The sequence below is a fragment of the Carassius gibelio genome, chromosome B7, assembly GCF_023724105.1.
Source record: "Carassius gibelio isolate Cgi1373 ecotype wild population from Czech Republic chromosome B7, carGib1.2-hapl.c, whole genome shotgun sequence".
In the NCBI taxonomy this organism is placed as follows: domain Eukaryota; kingdom Metazoa; phylum Chordata; class Actinopteri; order Cypriniformes; family Cyprinidae; genus Carassius; species Carassius gibelio.
The window spans coordinates 6707208-6731679 of record NC_068402.1 but is presented as its reverse complement, the minus strand read 5'-3'; the positions used below and the strand labels follow the sequence as shown (position 1 = coordinate 6731679).

Genomic DNA, 24472 nt, shown 5'->3' with positions numbered 1-24472 from the left:
CCTTATCTACATAATAAAATGTATTTAATAAAAACATGCTATAACATACATTTCTGTTATTTACATTATGTTACAATATTTATCTACTGTAAAGCAGTAAGTTTTAGCTCCCTCTTGAGGATTAATACAGCTAGTGATAACAAATTAACCAACAATACAGATCACTTAACTGATCTGTATTAACTCAAAATTGCGGCTTATCTCCACACAGTCCTAAAAAACCTATACAAACTCCTCTGTTATTTGCCTTCTCTTTACTAAAAATAAAATCAGGATATGATTAAGACGTCTAGTACAGTTTGGTTTTACTGTATCAGTTTATTAGTAATCATCACAATCCTTCCATTACAAAATTATCACATGATCTTTTTTTTAATATACTGTAAATTCATTTGTTTAATACATATTATTTCAAATGAAATTTTATTGACAACAAAGACAAAAACACATTAAAAAAGAACAAGGCTTTGGGGATTCCTTTCTGTCCCCTCACAATGTGTACCAGTGAGACCGACTGAAGGACAGTGTGCACACATGCACAGGGCAGATGCACAGCTCTGAAACTCTCTCTCTCTCTCTCTCTCTCTCTCTCTCTCTCTCTCTCTCTCTCTCTCTCTTGTTGTCATGCATGTTATTTACAGGTTCTGTCCTCTGACTTTCCTCAGTAGCTGCTCTGGTGACCTGTTAAAATGTATAAATTGCTAGTGGCTGAAGGGTTTTCAGTTGGGGTGCTTTGCAAAACAATGTCTCTGTAAACCAAGATTGGAGGGGGAAAAAACAATAAGAAGAATTAAATTGAGTTTTTAATTCAAGTTAAAAAGAAAACAATGAGAAGAGGTGGAAGAGAGTCAATACCTGTGCGTGCCTAAAACTTTGAACACTCGGCTTTCGTCTGTGATTTCTTGTGTTACCTACAAGGACACACGAGGATGACTTTTTAAAATAAAAATATTAAATAAATAAATGATGACAATATGTACTGATACATAGTCTTGCAATGTTTACAATGACACACACTGTATAAAGCTTCTACGTTACGTATTTTTTAATGGGATATGTCTTTATTAAAATTATTTTATTATTATATTATTAAAATACACAAAACATCATAACTCTTTACCTCACAGTTGTGCAGACTAAGTCCTTTAAGCCCATGTTTCCAGAAAGCTAAAACACTTTCTTCTAAACAAACTGTTGAAAAACAGCACATGAAAACTTATGCCACTTGTATCATTTCATTGTGAGCAGATACTATGTTTTCCTATCATGTCAGATTTGTACCTAAAGTTTCGATTGGGAAGTCAAACTCCAGTTTAGATGCTAACTCCTCGCTGGGGACACCCTGCATATTGACAATCTTCACCATTTCTAGAAGATGACAGTGAGAATTCGTTTATAATGTAAGTATCAGTGCATGCGTTAGAAGTTGATTCATGGATTATTTATACATATAAATCATACATACTTTCCAGTGCAATTAAAACCGTGTCTCTGTCCAGTTGTGTCACTTGTACAGCTCTTACTGTCTCACTGTCTAAAGAAAGGCACAAAGAACACACATTTTCTCAAAATGTAAGCCCAAACAAAAGTTGTATATTTTTCCTATTTTCTGTACTGAAAGGGAATAATCTGTTGAAATCATAGGAATGTGTTCAAATGTGATGTTTGCTGTGAAATGCTTTAGCCCTAAATTCATGCAAGGCCAGCAGCCAGTCAATCACTTACCGGGCTGAGGGCTTGGTGTGCCGTTCAGGTGGATGATGTCAAACTTTAGCTGTCGTTCATTTTGCTGTTGGAGGCTTTCCTGGACGCCCACACAGAGCTGAGGAAGCTCATCTGTCATTAACACCAGCAGCTCAAAGATGGGCAATGGGTCCGGCAGGGGCACTGCAATGTGCTTCAATGGGAAGATGATAAGAAAGGAGAAATGTAATCAGAGGACGACTACAAGTGTTCGACTCTTATTAGTGAAAGAACAACATAGGTTGTTTTGTAGCAATAAATCATTTACTTGTAAATAAAATTGCATTACATTATTAACTGTAAATTCAACATCAACATAAAGTCGACATGAGTATCATATTTGATACATCAGACTTTTTTGGTCTCATATAGTGTGTTACAGCAGAGTATGGTGCTTATAATAAAAGAGGGGAAAAAAACACCAAATAGAGCAAAAATATGCAATTTGGTGCAGCTGCTGATATTTCTATGGCCAGAAAGTAAGATGAAATTCTGATGCTTTCAATGTAAATCCATGAGATCATTTTAGCAGACTTTATATAAATATCAGTTGCCACTCTATATCTCCCAATAATATGTCTTAGATGATATTTAAATGCTTAAAATATTTTGTTTTATCATAATTTTTGTTGTGGAGGGCAAAACATATAATCAAACTCGATGACTGAATGAGAGATGGACAAGTACCTCAAACGTCTGCTCTGGTGTATAATATTTGGAATTCTTTTTGTATATATTCTTAAAAAAAAAGTATAATCAAAAGTATAATCAAGTAAATCATAGTTGCTTCAGTACAGCAAGTGTTCATCCTGAAATACTATAACAAAAATAATCACAACCCAAAGGTGGAAAAGGCTAAAAAATGTGCTCAAAAATATAAACCATCACTCTAACGACAGAAAACATGCATTTAGAAATAATGTACCATATATATTACAGTAAGCTTTATAGGGTTACTGTTACCTTGAGATGCATGAATTTCTGCAGTGGTTCATACCACAATAGTAGCACAAGGCCAGAGGGAACAGCTGCACATAAGAATGTACTATCTGTGTATGGGTTACGAGCTGAGGGAGAAGAAAAATCAAGAAAACATGGCTTTTAGCATTTTTCCATCATAACCAATAACAGAAGGTCAGCAAAGACATTCATCGGGATGAAATGAAAAAACTTTGATCTATTATGATGTAGGAATTGACCCTCACCCACGCTGCACCTCCGACATCCCTTGGTGTCTGCAATCTTCACAGACACAGCAAACTTCCTGTGAAAAGATTATTTTAAGTTCCAAATGGACAACATATAAGCTGAATTATTAAATGTGTGTGTGTTTATGTGACCTGTGGATAATTCGTTCTGTGAAGCGGTTGGTGCCGAGGGACAAGTGACCCTGTTTCCTCTGCAAGTGCCCTCGCTGCTCAAACAGAGCTGTCAGTCTATGAGAGTAGAGATGAGATGACTTACCTAAGAATAGAATAGAATAGAATAGAATAGAATAGAATAGAATAGAATAGAATAGAATAGAATAGAATAGAAATAGAATAGAATAGATAAGCTGTTCACAGCCCACTGAGGTGTATATGTACTGTTTATTTATTTATTCAGTATATGATCTCTAAAAACAGTTGGCTGTTACTGGTATCACAACATCTAAGACTTCAACCATGTGACTATGCTAATGTTACGTACCAGAGATGGACATTAAGACATTATTCATGACGTAAAGCCAAGTGCATCTCTGTGGAAGCAGCTGCAATGGAGATCAAGTGTGAAAAACATATTACCCATTAAAAAGAAGATGTTCTTCTCTCATGTTGTATTTTATGGCAAACAGTTATTTGGTAAAAATGCTAAATACCTTTTCTAAGGTGTCTTCATGCAGTTCATTTAAGTTAAGGATATAAACACCCTCCTCCGCACCCAGAATTAAATACTGATCTATGAGGAAATGATTGATAAATCAAACAGAATTCAATAATACTCTGATTCTGTATTACGTTTTTAAATCTATATTTAAATTATATTTTATTTTAATCACAATTCTGGATCAGTGTGATGAATGGAAATCTGTACCTCTTGTTTTGGGCAAAACCCATGTTTCTGCACAGTGAATTGTCAGTGGACATCCGTTAAATACTTTAGTAAAACAGGCTCCCATCTATGCAACATGAATTATACAATGTTTCATAAATATAAAACATCAGATGTAAGTTTTAAGATAAATTCTTAGGCTCATACATAGATACTGCTCCCAAAGGTGAATTAATGATAAACTAGTCCTTAATTATATATTAGTATGCATACTGTCACACTCAAATTTAATAATAGCCAGGTTTATCACTTTTAAAAGGTGATGTTAGGTGGTTAAACTTACATAGACTTGGGGAGTGGGAGGAAGTCCATGAGAGTCGGCTCTCTATGAATTAAATGTTAAAAATACAAGGAACAGTTTGTATATGTCTCTTTTTAGTCTGTCAGTAATACTTTTAGTTACTCAAAAAAAACAAAAAATGTGTATTAACATAATAGGTTTTTGAGATCTGTCCATGGTGCTGAAACATTTATCATTATCAAAATAATGTGATAGATGTAATGAAGTAACACCCAAACATTTGATCTAATAATGTTTCAACCAGTTAAATCAATTTAAAACTACTTAAAAGTGGTGGTCTAATGTAGTTTCTTCAATGAACAATTTAATGCTGATATCTACCAATATATAAAAGACACAAAATCTGTACAAGGAATGCATTTGAATCAATTCTTTATACCTGACACAGTGATATACAAAAGGACATTAATGTACCTGAGATGCATTAAAGTGCGGGATACACAAATAGTTAAGTGTAAGTCTGTTATATGTAACATCCAACAGTGTGTAACTCACAGAGTCCTCTGTTTTCTTCCTCATGGTGCTCCACTCGGGAGAGAGAGCCGTGTCTCTGCTGAGAGTCCTTGTAAGAGTCCTCTGTTTGTTCTGGGTGTCATTACCATCAGGAGCACAAGGGTCGCTGCACCAGTGCCGCACATCCTGACTGCCTGTACACCTCAACAACACTGGCAAAATACAAAGAGAGAAATGTTTTGAAAACTCTGTAGGGTGAAATTCCTAGGTGTCTTGTATATGCACATAGCAATACCTGTTTTCGGACTTGATACTGTTTCAGGGCAAAGAGTAGCACTGGGTTGAAGTGTAAGGTCCTTATCCTCCAGATCAGAGTCTAAAGAGCTCATGGGAGGAAGTGATGTCGTAGCGGAGACGGGTGGTGGGCTAAACAGTTCACTTTTCCTCTTACTCCACTATGAAACATCAGAAACTGTTTACAGCCTTACATCATTTTTATATCACCATGAATTGATTATAAGAAAAGGTTCACAAATACCTCAAATTGTGAGAGTCTTTTTACTATCAAACTCCTAAAAGTAAAAGGAAGTTCAATGACAAAATATTAATTATACACATTAATAATATTTCTGCAGGTGAGTTTTAAATTGTGCATAAAAACAGGTACTAAGAAATTGTAATTGAAATAATTGTAAAAAAATAAAAATAAAAAAGGAAAGTAGAAAATGATGTTAGAAGTAAGAGACTATGACTAGAAATACAAACACACACACACACACACACACACATGATATCTACTAACAAAAATATAAGAATCAAGGCATAATTTCACTTTTTTTAGCTGACTCTTTTTTTTCACTCCACAAGATGGCGCAAGAATATAAGTTTGTCCCACCTCTGCTGTAACTCCTCCTCCACACTTTCCAAAAGACCCCTGCAATAATTATGAAGGTTATAATGACCTATAGTGCCTAGTGAACCTATAGTGCAATTATAAGTCCACTTAAATCAATCAGCACTCACGGTGACTCTGGTTCATCTCCAGATATGCTCCAATCATCACACGATCCCTGAGAACATAAATATACTTGATATACTTGACTTTTTTTTTTTTTTTTTTTTTTATAAACATGTAATATGACACAGAATATTTTATGAAGTGTAAAAGAATGCGGTTTGTGTTTTGTTTGTCCCATTAAATAGATAACATTATAGAGAACATCATAAAGAGAGAGTAATAAAACTGACCAGGTCAGGATAGGGTTCAGTCTCTTTCCTCCTGGGAGGGGTAAACTTGACCTGGTTAACTAAAACAAACAACAAACACATATTACATTTTACTACACTTGAAGTTTTTAAAGTCTTTTAGTCACTTATAGTCCTGGTAACACTTATAGCCTTCATTTATCAATTTTTACCATTCAAAAGTTTGGTATTCAGTCATGTTTTTGAAAGCAGTCACTTATGCTCACAAGGGCTGCATATATATATATATATATATATATATATATATATATATATATATATATATATATATATATATATATATATATATATATATATGTATGTATGTATGTATGTATGTTTTATAATGTCATTTATGTCTTTGATGGCAAAGCTGATCATCAGAATCATCACTCCAGCCTTTAGTGTCACATGACCCTTCAGAAATCATTATAATACTGTATGATGATTTGCTGCTTAGCAAGTTATCAATGTTAAAAACAGTTAGTACTTCTTCGTAATCATGTTGTTCAGATTTTTTTTCACATGTTTAGAACATCCTTCTAACATGTTCTTGTTGTTGCATATATATGAGACCTCCAAGAACTTCATTCATACTACATATATTAGTTTGAAAATCCCTTCCTCGTCTATTCTAAAGTATTTTCATTGTCAGTCTGCCTGATTTGTCTGCCTTTGAATGCAGTAATCTTACAGTCAAGAGTGGTTACAATGGTTTCTCAGTGAGAGTGGCATCAACTTGCCACACGATAATACACACACGCATCACAATCTCTGCTTGGCCTCGAATGTGAGCACTGGATCCAATTCACACGAGTGAGTGTGTGAGGGGGATGGATAAGCACATGCCATAGACGTGTGCTAAACAGTACCAGCTCTATGAGTTGTGTGCCTATTGACATCACTGAAGCTATGCTCAATAGCAGTCTTGTTAAAGCACCACCTCCTCTGCTACACTTCTATACATTAAACATTCTAATCATGCACACGATGCAATGAAAATAGCAACTGAAAACTAAATATAATCAAGAAACATTTTAAAAGATATAGCCAAAAATGTGTTTGCTACTCATTTTTACAGATAATACATGATTGCATATCAGAGGTATTTAATGACTTATTATAGTATAATGTAAAGTGTAACAAAGTATATAATACAATTTAATGATGAAAAAGTAGGATGCACATAGTATTTCTGAATAAAAAGACTTGTTTTATCAAATATTTATTTATAATGTCTGTCAAAACAGAAAAGAAAAGAAAAGAAAAGAAAAGAAAGGAAAGGAAAAGAAAAGAAAAGAAAAGAATTTTTTTTTATATAGGACACAAAAATAGAGATTAGGCACAGTTATCAATTGATACAGACAAAAGAACCAGAAGGGCGTAAGTGCAATTTCACCAACTTTACAAGAGGACCAAAACAAAAATTTCAGACAGTTTCACATTTCAGTCATTTATAATAAAAATTAATACACACATGGATATACAAACTTATGGATATACACACATCATACATTTATTGATCACTATTTTAACATTCATTAAGAAATTCTATAAAAAAATGTTATTTAAAAAAAATCACATGCACCTTTTTGGCACTAATGTTTTATTCCATTTTGCGTATAAAAACATGGGCGGATCTGATGACAGTATGAACAAAGCATTACATTAATGAGTTTAAAAGAAATAACTATCTATTGTGATAAAATAAGATATCACATAAAAAGTCCTTATATCAGATTAGTTCATTGAATGTGATTGATTTCACTAAAATAATAATCCCAGCCACTTAACAAAATGGCCAATGAAAAACTTTTATAAATGCCTTCCCTATAAAAAAGAAAAATACAGAAATGTATTTGAAATAAGTAAACTACATACATTTACATATTACTAAACTGGTATACTTAAAGTCTGCTAAATTAAAACAAGTCATTTTGTGCTTTATGCACTTTAATGCTAAGAAAGTAGTGCTGAAGTCCAACTAAAGATACACTGAGGTATATTTGATTGTGCTAAAGTGGGACTATTGCAAGTATACTTTATGTACACTTTAAATATCTTACATTTATAGAACAATATTATTCAAATTTCATAATCCTCCAAACCCATTTAATATTGAGAAATGTGTATTGTGCACAAGTAGCATTCCAAATAAAAGTTTAATTATATTTTTTATGTGTATTTGTAATTCTTGTGATATGTCAGTACAACATACAATAAATAAAGCATATAAAAATATTAGTCTTTTGGTTTAATATGAATAACTCCAAAATTATTAAGAGTTCACTTGTGTCCTTTTGGTAGTAGAAAAAGCTCATCAAGAGCTTGCATTTGATACAGTATATACTGTACATCTCAAATTTACCCAAAATGTCTCTTACATCCTTCTGGTTCTCACCCCTCGATACATAAAGAATTAGGAATTAATAGTGTATATTGTAGTATGTTAATAGTATGTTGAATATAAATGGTTATGTACAATTTCTACTGGAAATAGGGACAATGTTAACAAGAACTTACATTGTTCTTCTGATAAGCTTCTCTCCACTGGCATATGTTTCCCTTTAGACTGGATTGTATCTGGAGCTGTAATGTTTGCCTTTTACACACACACACATATATCGGCACTAAAAAAACTGTACACTTTGACAAACTGAACTCTGACATGACAGAAAACATTAAATGAAGTTGAAATAATTTAAGTAATATTAAGTAAGTCATTTGAAAGCTTAATCATGCTTTTAAGAAGTTCTGTCATTAAATTAAATTAACTTCTTAAACAGCTCGGATAAGATGGCATACAAACTCCCAGGAGGAGTTTAACACAGATGAAAACGAGTCTGTGAGAAATACAGTCTTTACAAAGGCACATACTGTATGTGATTTTCACAACTTGACTTTCAAAACTGTTTCATGCAGTTTCATCTACTAAATGTTTCTGCAAGAAAAGATGCTTTGTCAGCTGAACAATCTGTATATTGGTATGAACAACCATGCACTAACTTCAAAATACTATACTTTTGACCCTCACAGCCTCATTTTCATTCCTGTCAGAAATTAAATATGACGGTATCCCTGTGTTCATGTCATGTCCAAATTACTATAATTATGTAAAAGTTGCAAAAGACGTTTTGCATAAAAACATGTAATTTCTGAGCCTGAGTACATGAATAGCTCAGAGCAGAGTTGATATCTCATAATTACAGTAATTGCATTGCAACATAATGTAAGTGTGTCTTATTCTCACCTCTTCATTCTCTTCAAGATTGGGTGGATGATGGAGGTCTGGATTACTTGCCATGTCCAGTAGCTCAATCATCAATTTTCTGGTGAGTAACTGTGTTACGAAAGGGTGCTGCGGAGAGAGACAATAGCAAAAATTATTAACTTTTCTAGAAATACATTACTGTACATTTAATGTTCTCTTGTAGGGATGCTCCACTCCTAAAAAACAATCCCAGATTTTTCTTGATCGGCCAATCCAGATTTTATGATAGTTTTTACTTAGATCTGTTATATACATGAAATGCATCCTTTCTAACCATTATTTAAAAATAAATACATACATAAAAACATGTTTCCTTGTGCCTTAAAGCTTTAACACTTTTTATGACCACACAATGAAAAGTTATTATTGGGGTACGTGATATTCAGCTAATATTAACTTATGATTTTTGAGTTTGATTCATCTGTCACCTGGAGAAGAGTTTCTGCTGTCGGCCTCTTGCGAGGACTTTTGATCAAACACATCTTCACAAAGCTATGAAACCCTGAAGACCTGCGAAGACAAAGACACAAACCTCTCACCAATCATGTCAGCTACTAATGGGAAAACTTGCACTTTTCTTTTCTTTTCCCATTTCTAAGAAACTGTTTCTCTGGGGTTTTGAATCTTACCATTTGCTCTTGTCTTTCAGTTTGGGAGGCTGGAAACTGCTCTTAGACATCAACATCAGAGCTCTACAACAGAAAATAAAACCTCACTTCAAAAGTGCTTTGTTACAGGGTAATTTCTGTTAAATGAGTCATTCTGACCGCATGGGATGGAGGTCAAACATAGGTGGCTGTAGCTCTGCCAATTCAATGGCGGTGATGCCAGCTGCCCAGATATCACACAGATGGTTATATCCACCCTTCTTTTCCACTGCAGCCACCTCAGGGGCCATCCTAACAAAACAAAGACACATTTCCTTTAGACACCACAGCCTGCTGTCAGTCTGATTGTCTTTCAGATTTACCCAGAGAGTAAAGGAGAGGATGAAAGGGGCATATGGAAAATTTTGGATCATGCATTCTTTTTATATTGTTGTGTATTATTAAAAAACCTGTAATTATAATCAAATCACAGATACACACACACACACACACTACCATTTAAAGGTTTGGGGTTGTTAAGATTTTATTTATGCATTCAAAGACTGTCTTATGCTGAATTTATTCCTGTGATGCGAAGTTTTCAGTGTCATTACTCCAGTCTTCAGTGTCACAGGATCCTTCAGAAATCATTCTAATATACTGATGTGCTGCTAAAGAAAAAACATTACTATCAATGTTGAAATAATTGTGCATCTTTTTTATGTTAAAAAACTACTGCCACTTTGGATTAATTAAAGTATCTTGCCTAAATCTACTAATTTCGTTTAAAAAAATGTTTTTTTAATCTTACCAAACCCACACTTTTGAAAAAATAGAGTAGATAATATTTTTTTTTAAGCAGATAGATTTGAATGTACAGTTCACCTAACAATTCTGTCATCGTTTACACATCATTTGTTTTTCCCAAAAGCATTTGGAAAATGCAGCCCTGGTCATTTCTCCTTTTGAGGGTGAGTAAATCTGTACTTTCTACTAATCATAAGAGACAGTATGATAATTGCTTTACAAGAAAATCCAGACAGTGTGACTCAGCAGGACTCAAGGGCACATCTCTGTGCAGACGGCTCACCAGTAGGGAGTTCCTATGAAGGACTTCCTCTTGGCAACAGAAGCACTGATCTCAGCCGCAACCCCAAAATCAGCTACAGCAGCGAAAGAGAGAGAGACTCAATAATCCAAAATGTGCAACTTCAGATGTCTGTCTGACATAAAATCACTTACCCAGCTTGACATCTCCACGATCAGTAAGAAGAATATTAGCTCCCTGTATTAGAAGAGAAAATTCAGCTTTGCCATCACAGGAATACAATTTTTAATTTTAATAGTCATTCAAAATATTACAGCTTTTACTGGATGTTTAATCAATAAATGTAATCTTGAGCACTAGAGACTTCTTCAAATACAATAAAAAATCCTAAAGACCCCAACAATTAAACAGTATTGTCATGAAAAGCCTCCTGCAGTCACCTTGATGTCTCTGTGTATTTTGCCTGTCTCATGGAGATGATTCAAACCCTGGGTAAGACAAGGACAGAAATCTTCTCAAAATGTAGGCATGTGTCATTGAGAAAGATTCATGCCTCCAAAGATCAAATGATGACCAAAGATGAATTAGCCTCACCTGGAGTGTTTCCCTGCAGATGTAAGCAATCTGTTTTTCCTTTAAAGGTCCAGTTACTGTGAAGGGCATATTATATTAACTCTCACTTAACTGGGGCAGTGGTTAAAGGTAGACATTAAATTCTCAAAGGAAAAAAAACACCTCAAAAATGTGAGATGGAACTGTTGTTAGGAACAGCCTGAAATTTATAATGGTTTTGGGAAAATATTCCTTTCTTTAATGCAGTTTTCCCACCCCAGAATAAAAAAAATATATAATAATCTATGACTTTAAGATGTTTAAAGGAATAGTTTACCAAAAATTAAAATTTGCATTAAATGTATTCACCCTCAAGCCATCCACGATGTCTATGAGTTTGTTTTTGACCATCTATGGATTTGTGGATTATTGTGATGTTTTATCAGCTCTTTGAACTCTCATTCTGACGGCACCCATTCACTAGAGTGGACCCATCTGTGAGCAAGTAATGTAATGATAGTTCTCCTAAACTGTTCTGATGAAGAAATAAAACTCCTCTACATATTTGATAGCCTGAGAGTAATAACATTTTCAGCAAACTCCTTCAAGATGCGTCCTAATAACTCTTCCCTGTGATTTTCAATAGTCTTAAATTCTTGCACAGAATTTGAATGTTATCTACTGTATACCTTGGTAGATATCCTGCAGTGATCCTCCCCCACAGTATTCCATGCAGATCCACAATTTAGTATTCCTGAAAAAGTTGAACAGTTCAGTGCCTGGACTTCTGAGTCAATGCACACAAAGCATTTTCAAAAGAGACATACAATATGCACAAACCCATAACATACAAACCTTACAAGAATCTTATAAACATTTTGTAAGCTCGTGAGTGGGAATGCATGCCTTTGAAATAATATTCGGGAATGCACAATTCATCTAGAGCATGTGCTGACACATTTCGGCAGCTATTTACAAAAGCTATTAAAAATTTGAACTCCATATCTGATTGTGTAACTCTGCTTGCATAAAACATGTTGTGGAATGCACCTTTCTAAGCCCTGGCAACTATACTTGAGAAATACCAGGCAAGGCACAAACATTACCGTACCTGTGGTAAGTGCCATAATAAGCCACGATGTTCTTATGCTTACACTCCTTCATCATTGTTATCTCCTGCTGGATAGAGGTGATATCATCACCTGAATAAAGAGTGAAAGAACAACAAAAAGAGAATATACTGAAGAAAAAACGGTCTATACAAAATGTTTAAAGTATTTTTCTTCAGAAAGCAGCGATTGACAAATCTGAAACAACTATTCCAGAGAGCCATGTAAAAATAACTTCAATTCATGTGACACAATACAGTCCAATCGTTTTTAAAGTAGTAGTGCAGTGAGGCTTCTGAGAACTGTAATTATGTGTAAATATAGAGATCATTACAATAAAAAGCCTTCATACATGTAATCGATCCAATAAAATCATTTTGAGAGATTAGTTAGAAACAGCATTTGCCTCTAAATGTTTACTGTATGTTCACTACAGCACTTAAGCATTAAAATATCCCAATATGCAAATGTGTTCTGGTCAAAAACTTATACCATTAAAACTACTCACACACCTGGATCCAGTTTAACAATTTTGATAGCAGCCATTTCTGAGCTCCTAATGTTTCTAGCCTGAAAGAAAATAGATAATATTACATGATGAAACTGGAAAATGTGGTTTCTTTTACAACAATATTTATTATAAAATGGATAATTAGGTTTAACTACATATCAACAGTTGTAAAACAGCTGACATGCATCTGTGATTGTGCATACATTTTATATTAATAAGTCTATACCATTCCAAATGTTTGGAGTTGGTCAGATTTTTTTAAAGAAGTCTATTATGCTCACTAAGGCTGCAATTATTTCGTCAAAAGTATAGTAAAACAAAACTGTAATATTGTGAATTATCATAACAAATATATTAGTACTGTAATATGATTTTAAATGTAATTTATTAATGTAATGATAAAGCTGAATGTTCAGCCATTCTTCAGTGTCACAAGATCCTTTAGAAATCATTCTAATATACTGATTTGTTGTTCAGGAAAAAAAATCTTATTATTATCAATATAATAAACAATTGTTATGCTTAAAGTTCTAGAAACCATGATTTTACATTTAATTTATTGTATCCTAAATAAAAATAAAAAGCCTAAATAAGATGCTGTAATTTAACTTACAGTTAAAATAACTAGCTATATTACTTGGGAAAATAATTTTTAAATTGTGATTTTTTTATTATTATTTTTATTATTATTATTATTATTTTTAATACAAATACATTTTAGAACATTGTCTCTTATCATATGGCTATATATAGTGATGAGAGACAATGTGCTACAGTGATTTAGATGGGTTTAGGTTTAAAACACATTTAATTTTCATTTGTTTTGGTTTTCAAATAAACATTTTACAGCATACGTAAATGAACAAATGAAACATAGTGATGGGTAAATGTGACTTTAAGGCCATGTTTACTTTAGTGAAATGCCCGGGATACTGTATAAAAGCCAGGAACAGATCCAGCTCTCCTGGCAGGCATCTTAATGACAAATATCCTAGTGTCAGCGGCAGCCTGCTGTGTCCTTCACTGTAACCTTGTTCTATAGCTACTGCCAGGACCTGATCTTACTTCATCTTTCTAGATCGTATGATGCTTTAGCATTAGTTAATCGCTCATTCTATTTAGGAAGGATTCTATCAATTTACTAATAAAACCATTAATATCTCTTGCCAAGCTGATATGCATATGGGGTTGGTAAGATTTTTTGAAAGACCACTCTCTTATGCTCACTAAAGCTGCAATTATTTGATCAAAAATATAGTAAAAACGGTAATATTGTAAATTATTTTTCAATTATATTAGTACTGTAATATATTCTAAAATGTAATTTATCCATATAATGGCAAAGCTGAATCTTCAGCAAGTCTTCAGTGTCACAAGATCCTTCAGAAATCATTCTAATATAGTGATTCTATTAATTTACTATAAAACCATTTATACCACATGTCAAGGATTCATCCGTCTCATTTAACTGTGGAATAAAGAAATAGTTCAATTTGTTTCTTAAAAACATGCAGTCTTTCTTTTCACAAGACATTAACTGATGGACTAGACTAGTGTGGATTGCTCATTGATTATTGTGATGCTTTCATCAGCTGTTTGGACTTTCACTGCAGATGATTCATTGGTGAAGAAGTGATGCAATCATAAAATCATATCATTTCTTTAAATCTGCTCCAAAGAAGAAACAAATGAATCTACATCTTGGATGGCCTAAGGGTGAGTAAATATTCCGAATTTTTAGCTTATTTTAAGGGGAAACTCTCTTTTTTTAAATACCCAACTCATGCACATTAAAATAAGATCCATGCATACAGAGTGGTTCATTTAATACTTATGATCAGGACAAAAAGTTTGTCAGTACACTGGACTTCCATTTTGCTTTCAACTAGTCATAAACATAAAAAATGGAGCATTCTGGACAAAACCTGGAACGTCACTGAGCTGCCTTCCTGTTGTTTTTCCTGGCATGCCAGAGAGCTTCCTGTCACGACTAAAGCGACAGTGTAACGTTATCTTAATGGTTTAACTGTGCAACCTGAAATAATTCAGTCACAACCCAAGAACAATGGCTTGGGTTGGACATCTGTCCACACTTTGACCAGAAATCTCCAAAGCTTGCTATTCTTTATGTTGGCATAGTCAGACCTGACAAGTCTATCAAATGCAAAACAGACTGTTTTGTTCGAATGCAGCTGGGAATCCTCCCCATGGAATATTTTTAGATCTCGAGAACTTTCTGAGTTCAAGTTGAGAGAGCTAGAGGCCACTAGAAAGAATTCTTTGTGCATTGTAAGATGGGCATTGTAGGGGTTGTTGGCTCACCCACTGAATTATCATAAAGTGGACTGTGTTGGGGATTGCTACACAAGAGTGACATGATTTCAACATTAAACATATATAAAAGAGATAAAATGCACATGAAACCCAACAACATATTTGCACCTTGCAAACTTCTTGAAGAATAACACTACCACACCAGAGGGAGGCCTACATTTTAAGGTCCAGATTTGTAACATTCCACAAATGTTGTGGTTGTGCCAGTAGATTGCTCTTCAATCAAGTCAAATTTCTAAGCCAACCATATGCTATTCCACACTAGAATCACAAACTTTATATCTGATGATTTTTTAAACTATGCTTTTCTGTTTATACAGGACTGTAAAAAACAGACTGGCTGAAGTTATATGTTTTGTTGAGGAATACCTAGATGCCCTAACAAAGGCATTTAGACACAATAAAAATAAATAGTAAGCAGATGTCAGTCTGTGTGCATCATTTTGTGTTGTTTTGTGTTGAATGATAATCATATCACGGTACAGTAGTATATTCATGGTACTGGTAGCCTACTCCAGATAATATAATTGCACTATGATGTCAATACTTATATCATGGTATAATATCCAAAGACAAGTAGCCTAATAAAATCCTTGTAATACAATACAAACATGTCATAGAACACGTTATGGTAGATTTTTGTAAGTCATCCGGTAGGAAAAGTGTTTTAGTCATTGCTTAAACAATCACCACTGAGTTAAAAAAAGAAGGTTTTTTCTCACCTTAAAGACATCTCCATAAGTGCCGCTCCCGATCCTTTGAATAATCTCATAATAATCCAAGGGATCCAAAAATGAAACTCCTATAGTATTCATGCCTGCAGCTCTTTGTACGTTTCACTTAGTCTATTCATGACAGCTGTCACACAGTTTGATGTGCAGTAAACTCATCTCATCCCGGTGTACTGTTATCAGATTTGTCGAAAAAATATATAGGCTATATGGATTTATCTATAATGAAATGAAAATCAAAAACGAATCTTCACATCAACTTTAAGATGGAAAACGCGGTCTTTGTTTTATAATCTCTCTGCTCGTCCTTCTCACACTAGCGCACTCGTAGACTCACAGCCCCAAAATCCGATTCGTTAGCGAATCGTCCTTTGGAGTCGGACCTTTTCAATGAATCGGTTCACAAAACTGGTTGGAATGATTCATTAACGAATATGACTGCATTGTTCCGAGCGGTTTTCGAGCAGTTCGCTGACTGATCTCTTTTGAACAAGTCCTATTCACAGCATTTATACAATTTGGTTTCAGTAAAGAGAAGTTTATTTAAATGTACAAAAATAATAATAAGAAGAAGACTTTTAGCATTATTTTATGCAAATGGATAATGGTCTAAAATTCTATCTTTATGTTTAATTCTAGACACTGCAGGCAAAAATAGTTCTTTCGTGCACCTGTCAGTTATTAGATTTTGACTTTTCATAAAGTGTGCGTGTTAAAGGCCGTTTTCTCAAAATGAGTCTGAAACATAAATCTCCACTTCAATGGCACTTACACACACCGACCTTTACATATTTATTCCGGTCTATATCCTGAAGGTTTTTACAGAGGAATTTGTTCATATAAATTTCTTGATTGTAGGTATAGCCTACAACATTTTAGTATTATTTTATTACAATTATGCCTCATTTGAAACTTGTAATACAAAAATGTTTGCAATTATCAATGTAATCAATGAACTTGGTAAATAAAGTGAAAACTATTACTTTTTTTGTCGAATTGCAATAAACAATATTTTAGCGAAACGAAATAGAAACGGCAAAAATAAACCACAATAAACAAGCCTGCATAGACTGGCTGAGGAACTTTATAGACTAGAGCACGGCGAAATATGAGGAACCTCGGTGACATTAAAAAATATCACCTTTATAAGAATCACCTGCTTTTCGAACGTGCTCTTTGAAGTGAACTATTCAAAAGAGCCGATTCGCAGACACGAGCGATTTTTGCCCATCACCAGAACGCGATGCTCTTTGCTGTGTTTGGCCACGTGCATAGCATCAGCATCACATTGCAACTATTTACATACAATAATCCTTCAACATGGGTGCCCGTAAATAGCGGGAAGTAAACCACTCACTTGTTTTTTTTTCCAAGTTGTTTATTTAGTGGAAAATACGCTTTCACATAAAAAAAAATAGCGTTTTAACTGAAGCACTGACTGCGCTTTGCATTTTTCAAAAAAAAATACTTAACACTATAACCTTAAAACCACATTTGAAATCCAGCAGTTATGTGGACAATAACAAAACAAGTGCAAGACCTACACACATAGGCTGAAAATCCCAACATTGTTTCAACACATTAGACTTGTGTAGCAAACAAATGTTTAATTGTAGGCTATTGCAGACAAAATGTTTAGATGAAAAAAATAATCGCATCTATTCTAAAATCCTGAGTAAACAAAAGATAATGAATTCAGCTTGTCATAATTTGGAACTAATAGAACTAGTAATAATACAAAATTAAGGCAAATCAATAAAATTACTTGATGCTATAAAATAAAAGCAAATTTGCTGGTGTATGAAAGTTTTATTCGACTCGCAATGGGTTGTATTTTAACTCAACATTAGCTTATCAAACCATTTTATAACACTCAAATTGCAGATGAAACGAATTAACTTCACTCCAGGTGAAAATCTAAAAATTTGAAAAATGTATTTATAAACGGGTGATTTTAAAGAGTTTTGCGTGGGCGTTTCATGAAGGACAAGGTGTAATCTCCAGAGGGTGTGGGTTTCTGTCTCTTCATCTGCACTTGGGACTGGGCTGTGAGCTGCAGTTTAATGGCACTAGAGTTGATCTTGGCTGCAGAGAGGAGCTCCTTCATACCCTTCATCTTCTCACTTTGGAAAACCACCACCGGCCCGCCCTGCACTATGGCTGGTTGGGTAGGAGAAGGTGTGGGACTTGGGGATGAGGGCTCATTTTTGCCATCGGCCTCTTTACTTCGAGTGCTAGCAGAAGAACGTCTGCGTCCTCCTTCGCCTCCCACCTTTTTAGGCACTGGATTTTGAGGAGGCAATGGTGCACTTGGAGATGATGGTCCTGCTTGTTCATCTACCTTGGATTCTCGCCTCGGGACCCGTCTACGCCCCTCACGCTGGTCTTCACTGGACTGGTCATCGTCATCCACTGGTTCTGCATCTTTGGTGATGATTGACACTTTTTGTCTGATCTGCAAAAGAGCAAGAATGTAAAGTGGGGTGATAAATGTTATTTGAATGAAACTTAAAATTAGGAAAACTTAAGGGGTTTTACCTGTGCATCAAAGCGACTAAGGGACTGAACCAAATAGGTGGCCCAGCCTACATGAAGCACTGGCGTTGGACTTCCTTCTTCCCATTTACAAATACCATCATAGAACCGAAGCAAATGAGCAAAGCACTCTGGGTCCTGAAGGGCAGATAAAGCAGCTACCTGTCTGGGCTGCTCCTTTGAGGCAAAACCACAAGATACATTTTTGTTCACAACTTTGTTCTAAATAATAAAATACATATATTTGTAAATGTTTATTTTTATCTATAATTAAACAAGACCTCCTTTTCTGTTTCATCAGCCCCTTCTTCACCACTTTCAGCAGCAGCTGCGGTTTCTTTAAGGAGGGTGGGAATGACATCATTAGCGATGTCAAAAAACTCCTTATATATCTCCTCATCCTCCCTGCAGTAGTTGTAACTACAGACCAAGAAAAAGTTATAGAAATAAACATTACATTTTGTTTTTTGACTTGACTGAAGCATATTAAATTCCATTAAAACATAACAATTAAGTATATATAGATACACAATATATATTATATTAATGCTTACTGATGATTACATCGTATATATAATACAGCAAATCAGTCATAGTTCAAAGCAGCACAAACAAAATGAAAACACGTCAGAAGGACAGGGGGTAGGAGATCGCTATGTTGTCATGAAGGAAGAGGAAACCGGAAGAGCAGGAAAAGGAAGTGGATGGGAGTGAGCAGTGGTTCTAGGCGTGCTTTGTGCTGACATCCTTCAGGACATTAGAATATCGTATTTTTAGCATTCTGTCCTCTGTACTGTGTTTAGACGGAGGAAAGTACAGGCTGTCTCTCCAGACAGGGACCAATGCCAAGGCTAAGATAGGAATAAGCTTTCTTAAGACAAACAGCGTGAGGCAAAACAAACTGAATGCTGGCAAAGGCCACACTTTCCATTCTGTATATGAACCTTCAAGAGGCTTGAGAAGTTATCGTATTGCCATCTAATCATGATGTGCAGCAGTAGATACATTTTAAGTTTAGAGATTGATTCAGCCTTTTAACATAAATCTCTCTCTTTAATTAGATTTAAGGAGTTTTTAAATAAATCTTGGCAATAAGATTAATGCAAAAGACATAAACACTGCCCCCTGCTGTTGAAGTAAAATTAAAAAGGAGAAAATGTATTTGTGACCCTGGAGCACAAAACCAGTTAGAAGTAGCACAGGTATATATTTTTTGCACCCTCAGATTCCAGATTTTCAAATAGTTGTATCTCAGCCAAATACAATTTTTTTATCATGACTGGTTTGTGGTCCAAGGTCACATTTAGTTGTGTCTGATTATTACTTTAACAGAAACAACTACACATTCTGTATCATTTAATGTTCAGATTTCTGTGGTGCTTGACTTACTCTTGCGTTACTAAAGCAGCCTCTGCCCAGGCACCCAAAGCCTCTCGGACATTTCTGTGCCTATAATGATACCCTGCTAGATACATGAAAGGGTATATGTGCTCGTTGTTGTAATATTTTTTAGCAGAGTCAACAGCCTGAAATAAAAATAGAAATATATATATTTATATAGATTAGTGGTTTTTAATAATGATAACTTTGTAAATATCTCTGTTATAGCTCAAATCATATACCTTTAAGTGAATGGAGAGAGGGCTTTCCTTGCCAGTCATTGGTTCCTGATCTTCAAGGTCAGCCAAAGTGCCCATTGCCATAGGATACCTTCAACACACCCAATACAAGAGAACAAACATTCATAAAGAGTTATACAATAATCATATCAAACAAGTCACATCCCGGCTCTGAATTTGCCTGATTTATTAGAAATGTGTCGCACCTCTCCAGATCCCCTCGATCATATAGCAGCCATAACAGCCTCTGCAGGAAAAAAAGAAAATGCATTAAATTATCTGAATGACAAAAGACACATTCATATGCTTGAGTACATAATATATATGCCAGAATAATGACAGTTAACAGTAATAACACAGAGATGAAACATATAATGCAGGAAACAGAGTTTGATGAGGTAAAAGTTTGAAACAAATCAAATTTGAAGACCTACTTGCTGGAGCAGGAGTAGCTCTGTACTGTCTGTGTGCAGATCTAGAGATGGATTGATGGCGCAAACCATGAATGCAACCTCCATATTCCTGTTGCACTTCATGTAGGAGCCTTTAAGATATAACCAGCTCTAAGAAGAGAGAAATAAAATAAAATAAACGAGTAACATTTGCTTTGTGCTTTTTAACATCAAGCTACAGTTTGGTGTCAGAAGATTTATTGTTTTTCTTATACTCCCCAAGGCTGCATTTATTTGAGCAAAATTCAGTAAAACAGTAATGTGTGAAATATGATTACAATTTAAATTAACTGTTTTACATTTTAATACATTTAAAATGTGAATTTATTCTGGGATTGAGAAGCTGAATTTTCAGTGTTGCATGATCATTTCAAATCATTTTAATGTGGTGCTCAAGTAACATTTCTTATAATTACAATTAATCAATTAGTGTTGAAAACAGTTGTGCTACTTAATACTTTTCTGGACTCTGTGACTTTTGTGATTTCTGTGTGTACATTTTTAGGATTTTTGGGTGAATAGAAAGTTCATAACTGCATTGTTTTTTTTATAAATATATAAAAAAAATCTACATTCAAATATAAATAAATGCCACTCTACAGTCACTTTTTAACATTTGAATGCACCCTTGCTGAAAAATAGTATTATTTTTTCTAAAAATCATTCTCAACCCAAACTATTGTATGGTAGTGTATGCATGGTGTTTATGAAAATATAGTAGTTTATACTATCATGGTTTGTTTGTTTGTTCAACGCCATTCCAGCTTCTGTGGCTATTTCATGGCAAGAAATATTATGGCTAAATTATATCATGTTTTTATCATTTATTATTGCTTAAAACTCAAACTGTATGTAAAAACAAACTCTGCAAAAAATCTCTACTAAAGAGTTAACTGAAAAAAAAAATCTCAATGAGTTAAAACCAGCACAATCTAATAAAACATTCTTAATGGATGAAGGGATTCGGAAGATAGAACATGTTTGAGGATCTTCCCCTAGTATTAAAAACTTGTGTGTCATCCTGGAATGACCAATTCAACATCTGGTCCCATCAGTTAGAAAATGTATATAAAATTATTTTCCCAAAACTGGTACTCATTTCATAGAGTTTATTGATTGTATATAGATCCCACTGTTTTATAATATCATGGTAAACATGAATAATAGAACATTACATACCCTTTCAGTGATTCCAGCACTGACAGTCTGACCTCTTCTGTCTTCGTTGCCCTTCCCATGCCATGTGACCTCTGCAGTCTCCTCCCCGCCCTTGCCAAAGATCACCCAGGCGTGGTCCTCCGAGAGAGCCAGATGAACATCCTTCAGGCCCAACACCTGACACGCAGCTACCACTGCAAAAGCTACTCCTGAGCTGTCCAGCTTTGTGCCTTATAGAAATAGAGACAAAACAAAAATGCAATTGGAGTCTGCATGACCAAATTCCAACCATTAAATATACAACATAACAGACCCTGTAAGACTTTTGTTTAGTTCTACCTGTGATAAGACTGAAGAGGGACTGAATATGTGCCCTGTCTTTGAAATACGACCGGCTAAGACTGTTCCAGATCACATCTGAGACCTTTTTCACTAGCTCACGGCTGGAACCGCCAGCGGGTTTGCGGTATAGTGAGAGGTCCACAGCACCAAGAATCTGGGCGGTGAAGCGTTCGTAGAGGGCAGATATGAGATTCAGCTCTACTGTAGGGAAGCAAGAGTCAAGGCAGTCAGGTTTAAGAGGTTCGAACCGAACGCCAGGCACATTGACAGGAACAACTCTGTTGACAGTCAGGAAGTGCTCTACAAAACCCAGCACAAGGGACAGCAGAGTCAGGTCCGGTTCTGGGTTGCTAAGCTCAGACTCGAAAAGCTGCACCACTCCATCGATGCCCCGAAGAGGGAAATGATTCTTCTGAGCCGACCGAATCCTCATGGTTAGTGGTTGAGCTCAATCCCAGTCTGATTATATCTAAAAAGAAACAGAAATTAATTATTAACTAAAATATGATGTATAATGGTGTAATTGCAATAAATAAATAAGGAGCTGCTAAATGAATTGCATTAAAATATATAGGTATATATAGGTATTTTTATATATGCACATAATAAATATACACAGTTCACACACGTAAACAAACTTTTATTTTGAATGTGATTAATCACGCATCATCATTTTGTAGCCCTAAAATTGATTTTAAAAAGTATCGAAAGTGACATCCAAGTAACAGCTTTAATCAACATATATTTTAGCCCAGTTTACTCCCTCGTTGTGTTCTGTAGATACAAAGAACGTATTTCTTATCTAATATGAGTGTCTGATAGTGCGAGCAGGAGTTCAGGTTAATCTTTGCTAACCAGACTAGTTTTGATATTATACTACATTACTTTAATGGTTCTGCATAACAACTATATGTTTTATTTAATTATTTATTTTTAATTATGCCAAGTAATGGATTAGAATTTAGGGGAATTCCCAAAGACACGTGCAAGACCATACCTGATGTCCCAAATATGAAATGTAACGTTAAATTTGACATGTAATGGTTGCAATGCAAAATACAGCTTTAGGGCTGGCTGAATGTGACATCAATATATGATGATGGTTTTATATGATAACTTACTATACTATGCGTTTGCTTTATTCATACATGTAGGCAGAAATTCAACCCAGCTGTCTTGATGTATAACAAAAAATAATGAACCTACTGTAGAAATTACCAAAATGTAGCGTGAAATTCGAGCATGGATAACAAGGTTACTGCCACCCATGTGTGTCTGTGCGGACATCTGTGTGATGATCCTGCAGCTAGTTAGCTTAGGCTATTATCCGTCTGTGCTGATTTCCAGCTGAAAGAGCGTTTTGCAGTGAACCTATTGTTTTCTCCTTACTTCCTAGGCAATAAAGCGCAGCTCGAGTTCATTCTCACCACATACCTTTGTTGAAATTACATCCACATGCTTTTGTTTTGCCCCGTGCTTTTGCCGCGCAGTGGACAGACAGACGCTTCTACAAAAAACATCTGAGATGTATGCAATCTGTTCGCACGTCAAAACGTTACCTCGCCTGGATTATGCTTAGTATTATTGTGAACAGATCAGCGACACAAAAAGTGCTTCCTGTTGTCTGGAAGATTTTTGGGAAATGTAGTCTCCTAGTGTATCTTTGCGGTTTATTGACGAGACGTTGGCGCGTTATCGCCACCAATTGGACTGGAGTGAAAAACATCAACAGACAGATTACATAACAAGTAATACGATAGCTGTTAAATCTGTTTTTATTAACGATTTTTTTTTATTCTTCGTTTTCTCTGTGCTGAGGGAAATGTGGTAAAAATGTAGCCCTTTCTTTAACATCATAACACAACAAGCAAATTAAGACACGTCTGTTGTTTACCAAAAGAGCGCGCTGTTGAACAAGAAATTAAACGCTGACCCACTGTTTATTATTACAGCAGAAAAAACTCCAGAGCACAAATGCGAAAACATTACATAATCACGCCCCAAAGAGTTACATAGCGTTTTGTGTATGTTTTCTAAGTAGGCGATGATAGATTAGACATCAATCTAATCCAAACTGTCCGTAGCTTTCAGGGCTAACAACAACTGTGTGGAAATAGTAGAATGTAAAATCTGTGACAATAAATGGTGATATTATCGTGAGATTATTTAAAATAATGGACATATGTAACAACCACTTAAGTTACAGGTAATAGTGTGTAGATCGTAACTGTAATACAGAAAGCATTTGTTTGCAACACGTGATGCTGTCTCTGTATAAGAAAAGTCAGAGGTCTAGCTCTAAAATTTATGGGACACGTGAAGTAAAATGATTGTTTGTTGCAAAATATCGAATTCTAATTCTCTCTCTCTCTCTCTCTCTCTCTCTCTCT

General features: G+C 34.9%; 2 protein-coding genes across 7 annotated transcripts; both read right to left on the bottom strand.

Moving 5' to 3' along the window:
• Positions 1 to 298: 298 nt before the first annotated feature.
• map4k2 (mitogen-activated protein kinase kinase kinase kinase 2) lies at positions 299 to 16310 on the bottom strand. 3 transcript variants are annotated; one of them, XM_052562180.1, is made up of 32 exons: positions 15968 to 16310; positions 12913 to 12970; positions 12403 to 12493; positions 11981 to 12045; positions 11334 to 11389; positions 11180 to 11227; positions 10934 to 10976; positions 10782 to 10854; positions 9872 to 10003; positions 9734 to 9796; positions 9533 to 9614; positions 9084 to 9191; positions 8357 to 8435; positions 5837 to 5895; positions 5612 to 5658; positions 5484 to 5522; positions 5127 to 5160; positions 4884 to 5043; positions 4631 to 4800; positions 4118 to 4159; positions 3817 to 3901; positions 3602 to 3681; positions 3433 to 3493; positions 3084 to 3207; positions 2949 to 3007; positions 2707 to 2810; positions 1726 to 1897; positions 1466 to 1534; positions 1282 to 1368; positions 1121 to 1191; positions 856 to 911; positions 299 to 749 (listed from the first exon to the last, which is right to left on the bottom strand). In XM_052562180.1, exons 1-32 carry the CDS (start codon positions 16058 to 16060, stop codon positions 662 to 664), a joined length of 2598 nt encoding a protein of 865 aa, XP_052418140.1. In that variant the 5' UTR covers positions 16061 to 16310; the 3' UTR covers positions 299 to 661. The 3 variants fall into 3 exon arrangements, with proteins under 3 accessions (XP_052418140.1, XP_052418141.1, XP_052418142.1); XM_052562181.1 differs by lacking the exon at positions 4118 to 4159; XM_052562182.1 differs by lacking the exon at positions 12913 to 12970.
• Positions 16311 to 17333: 1023 nt separating this feature from the next.
• Positions 17334 to 23714, bottom strand: LOC127961505 (menin-like). Of its 4 annotated transcripts, none has more exons than XM_052560665.1 (10): positions 23517 to 23714; positions 22080 to 22551; positions 21762 to 21970; positions 20565 to 20693; positions 20337 to 20377; positions 20134 to 20221; positions 19901 to 20037; positions 18793 to 18931; positions 18515 to 18682; positions 17334 to 18431 (listed from the first exon to the last, which is right to left on the bottom strand). In XM_052560665.1, exons 2-10 carry the CDS (start codon positions 22513 to 22515, stop codon positions 17931 to 17933), a joined length of 1848 nt encoding a protein of 615 aa, XP_052416625.1. In that variant the 5' UTR covers positions 22516 to 22551; positions 23517 to 23714; the 3' UTR covers positions 17334 to 17930. The 4 variants fall into 4 exon arrangements, with proteins under 4 accessions (XP_052416625.1, XP_052416622.1, XP_052416623.1 ...); XM_052560662.1 differs by having other exon boundaries at positions 18515 to 18688; positions 23517 to 23713; XM_052560663.1 differs by lacking the exon at positions 23517 to 23714 and adding an exon at positions 23289 to 23483 and having other exon boundaries at positions 18515 to 18688.
• Between the last annotated feature and the right edge of the window lie 758 nt (positions 23715 to 24472).

Coding starts and splice junctions, on each gene's coding strand:
- map4k2 (XM_052562180.1), bottom strand. CDS start 16,060: ATGAATACTATAGGAGTTTCATTTTTGGATCCCTTGGATTATTATGAG. Junction 12,971..15,967: donor CTTATGGAGATGTCTTTAAG/GTGAGAAAAAAC, acceptor ATTTTCTTTCAG/GCTAGAAACATTAGGAGCTC. Junction 2,811..2,948: donor ATGTCGGAGGTGCAGCGTGG/GTGAGGGTCAAT, acceptor CTTCTCCCTCAG/CTCGTAACCCATACACAGAT.
- LOC127961505 (XM_052560662.1), bottom strand. CDS start 22,515: ATGAGGATTCGGTCGGCTCAGAAGAATCATTTCCCTCTTCGGGGCATC. Junction 20,378..20,564: donor AGCTACTCCTGCTCCAGCAA/GTAGGTCTTCAA, acceptor TTTTTCCTGCAG/AGGCTGTTATGGCTGCTATA. Junction 20,222..20,336: donor GATCGAGGGGATCTGGAGAG/GTGCGACACATT, acceptor GGTGTGTTGAAG/GTATCCTATGGCAATGGGCA.